The sequence below is a fragment of the Mizuhopecten yessoensis genome, unplaced genomic scaffold (genome assembly GCF_002113885.1).
Source record: "Mizuhopecten yessoensis strain PY_sf001 unplaced genomic scaffold, ASM211388v2 scaffold6967, whole genome shotgun sequence".
Lineage (NCBI taxonomy): Eukaryota > Metazoa > Mollusca > Bivalvia > Pectinida > Pectinidae > Mizuhopecten > Mizuhopecten yessoensis.
The window spans coordinates 115,652-119,725 of NW_018406814.1; the positions used below are offsets into that span (position 1 = coordinate 115,652).

A 4,074-nucleotide genomic window follows, 5' to 3' on the forward strand; every position below is an offset into this window, starting at 1 on the left:
TTGAGCGTGAGACCGGATTCATGATTACGGACCCTAGATGAGATTTTGTATTTCTTCTCGAATCTCATATTTTAATGTGATAGTGATACAATTCTGATGGATTACAGAAATTTAAAGTGTTTCGACAGAATATAATATATGTGAGATACTTTATAATTGTCTATTTTCAGAAAACGTTTTTACTACAGGAAGTGGGTAATGAATATAATGGAAGAAGACGAGGAAAGTTCTCTTCTGTCTCAACATAATGTCAATGAAGCTGATATTGGGGTTATAATTAAGGCGAATACGGTAACAGAATCAGAAGCGCCACCCCAACCTAATCGTGCTCCGCTAAAATGGGGACATTATTTAATGGGACCTTGTTTAACGATACACTTGTATTCATACCTTTATTGTAATATGGTAATCGCTCAATATGTGTACTCGTATCTTGCCAAACAGAAATATCCTGACACGTCATTTCTTAGCAACAATGGCGACTCACAATGTTACACCAACAAGACCTCTCCTGCCTACATTGAGCGGACAGATGCGCAAACAATGGCTAGTGATTGGCTCATGTTGTCATCAGTGTTTGCTTGTGCACCTGGCATTGTAACAGACGTTGTTATGGGATCGTTAAGCGACAAACACGGAAGAAAGCATTTCGTTGTCATTTCCCTCATTGGAACTTTCCTGAAAACTCTCCTGATCGCAATGGGAATGAGCACGGACATCAGTGTAACGTATTTCTTCCTGTTTATTGGAATCGAGGGATTGACAGGGGGATGGTGTTTCGTATTATCTATAGCTTATGCCTATGTGTCCGATCTGACCGCCAGCAACAACACACGCACCTTCGCCAATACACTCGTTGAGATTTTCGTCGGGTTTGGTTTGGTATTGTCTGGCGTCACTGCCGGATATTTGATCAAAAACGTCGGTTTTGTTTATTCAATGATTGTTATATCAGCCCTTAATGCGTTAAATCTGATAATGATATTACTTTTCCTCCCAGAATCTTTAGATAAATCCAAACGCCAAACAACTGACATGTTGCATTTGTTCAAAAGCGCGTTTGCATTCTACACACGCGACACATCAACAGACGGGAAGCGGTGGAAGTACATCCTACTCATGCTTAGTTATATAGGGTTGACAATGTCTATTGTTGGCAGACAAAGCATAGAACAGCTGTACCAGCTCAATGTGCCATTTTGCTGGAACTCTGTGAAAATAGGATGGTACTCAAGTATAAATGACGTAGTACGCAATGTCATTGGCCTTTGCTCTATCAAATGTCTCCAATCCTGCCTTTTTGATGAAATCATTGTTATAGTCAGCGGTTTATCAAGTGTATTTGCATATACCCTAGAGGCCCTGGCAGTCAACGACGTTATGCTGATGATTGGTGAGTGTGCATTGGTTTCTCATTATTTTGTCGTTCGTTTCCACAGTTATAATAATCATATTCAACGACTAGTAAACATATTCGAATCAGTCAGGTACGTTTAATGTTGTAAGATAAAACCATGGTTTTGTTTTATCTTGATAGCGTTAACTAATAGGCCTGCTGTGTCCCCCTGCATGATCGTAAGAGGCGACTAGTGTGGGCCCCCTGCAGAATTGGGGATAGTTTCTATCTTGTCATCTATTAAGGGGACATTGAAGAAATGAAGAAAAGATCTGCTGTATCACACTACATGTGTATAGTAACTGAAGGCGACTTAGGTGGGGGGCCCCTAAATAATCGGGGTTTTTTTTCCGTGTCTTCTACGAAGGGGGACATTGAGAGTCCAAATTGATCTACCGATCTTTTCCGTTTCCTGTCTTCTTTCTTTTCTTTATATTTTCAGTTTCGGCTGATCACCCTAGGCACCCGTCCTCATATGATCCTGGNTTGTCTCCCTAGGCACCCGTCCTCATATGACCCTGGCTGTTTTGTCTCCCTAGGCACCCGTCCTCATATGACCCTGGCTGTTTTGTCTCCCTAGGCACCCGTCCTCATATGACCCTGGCTGTTTTGTCTCCCTAGGCATCCGTCCTCATATGACCCTGACTGTTGTGTCTCCCTAGTCAACCGTCCTCATATGACCCTGGCTGTTGTGGCTCCCTAGACACCTGTCCTCATATGACAATGACTGTTATGTCTCCCTGGGCACCTGTTCTCATATGACCCTGGCTGCTGTGTCTCCCTAGACACCTGTCCTCATATGACCCTGGCTGGTGTGTTTCCCTAGGCACTCGTCCTTATATGACCCTGGCTGTTGTGTCTCCCTAGCCACCCGTCCTCATATAACCCTGGCTGTTGTCTTCCTAGGCACCCGTCCTCATATGACCCTGGCTGTTTTGTCTCCCTAGACACCTGTCCTCATATGACCCTGGCTGGTGTGTTTCCCTAGGCACTCGTCCTCATATGACTCTGGCTATTGTGTCTCCCTAGCCAACCGTCCTCATATGACCCTGGCTGTTTTGTCTCCCTAGGCACCCGTCCTCATATGACCCTGGCTGTTTTGTCTCCATAGGCACCCGTCCTCATATGACCATGGATGTTGTCTCCCTAGGCACCCGCCCTCATATGACTCTGGCTATTGTGTCTCCCTAGCCAACCGTCCTCATATGACCCTGGCTGTTTTGTCTCCATAGGCACCCGTCCCCATATGACCATGGATGTTGTCTCCCTAGACACCCGTTCTCATATGACCATGGATGTTGTCTCCCTAGGCACCCGTCCTCATATGACTCTGGCTATTGTGTCTCCCTAGGCACCCGCCCTCATATGACCCTGGCTGTTTTGTCTCCATAGGCACCCGTCTTCATATGACCTTGGCTGTTGTCTCCCTAGGCACCCCTCCTCATTTGACACTGGCTGTTTTCTCCCTAGGCACCCGTCCTCATATAACCGTGGCTCTTGTGTCTCCCTAGTCACCCGGCCTCATATGCCCCTGGCTGTTTTGTCTCCCTAGGCAACGACCTCATATGACCCTTGTTTTCTTTGTCTCCATATGCACCCGCCCTCATATGACCCTGGCTGTTTTCTCCCTAGGCACCCGTCCTCATTTGACACTGGCTGTTTTCTCCCTAGTCACCCGTCCTCATATGCCCCTGGCTGTTTTGTCTCCCTAGGCACCCGTCCTCATATAACCCTGACTCTTGTGTCTCCCTAGTCACCCGTCCTCATATGACCCTGGCTGTTGTGGCTTCCTAGACACCTGTCCTCATATGACGATGGCTGTTATGTCTCCCTAGGCACCTGTCCTCATATGACCCTGGCTGTTGTCTCCCTAGACTACAGCCAGGGTCATATGAGGATGGGTGCCTAGGAAGACAAAACAGCAAGGGTCATATGAGGACGGTTGCCTAGGGAGACACAGAAAACCAGGGTCATAGGAGGACAGGTGCCTAGGGAGACATAAAAGCCATCGTCATATGAGGACAGGGGTCTGGGAAGCCACAACAGCCAGGGGCATATGAGGGCGGGTGCATAGGGAGACAAAAAAAACCAGGGTCATATGACCATGGCTGTTATGTCTCCCTAGGCACCCGGCCTCATATGACACTGGCTGTTTTCTCCCTAGGCACCCGTTCTTATATGACCCTGGTTTTCTGTGTCTCCCTAGGCACCCGTTCTCCTATGAACCTGGCTATTTTGTCTCCCTAGGCACCCGTCCTCATATGATCATGGCTGTTGTCTCCCTAGACACCCGTTCTCCTATGAACCTGGCTATTTTGTCCCCCTAGGCACCCGTCCTCATATGAACCTGGTTTTCTGTGTCTCCCTAGGCGCCCGTCCTCATATGACCCTGGCTGTTGTGTCCCTAGACTACCGTCTTCATATGACCCTGGCTGTTGTCTCCCTAGACAACCGTCTTCATATGACCCTGGCTGTTGCCTCCCTAGGCACCCGTCCTCATACGGCACTGGCTATTGTCTCCCTAGGCACCCATCCTCATATGAAACTGGTTTTCTGTGTCTCCCTAGGCACCCGTCCTCATATGACCCTGGCTGTTTTGTCTCCATAGGCAGCCGTCCTTATATGACCATGGATGTTGTCTCCCTAGACACCCGTCCTCATATAACCCTGGCTGTTGT

General features: G+C 47.6%; 1 protein-coding gene across 1 annotated transcript in view; it reads left to right on the forward strand.

Annotated features, from left to right (window-relative positions):
- The first annotated feature begins 232 nt into the window (after nucleotides 1–232).
- Nucleotides 233–4,074, forward strand: part of LOC110452895 (solute carrier family 46 member 3-like) — a 13,797-nt gene continuing 9,955 nt past the window's right edge. The window contains exon 1 of the mRNA XM_021501629.1: nucleotides 233–1,393. Within this exon, the coding sequence (XP_021357304.1) occupies nucleotides 355–1,393 (1,039 nt within the window). The 5' untranslated portion in view covers nucleotides 233–354. The remainder of the gene's footprint in view (nucleotides 1,394–4,074) is intronic.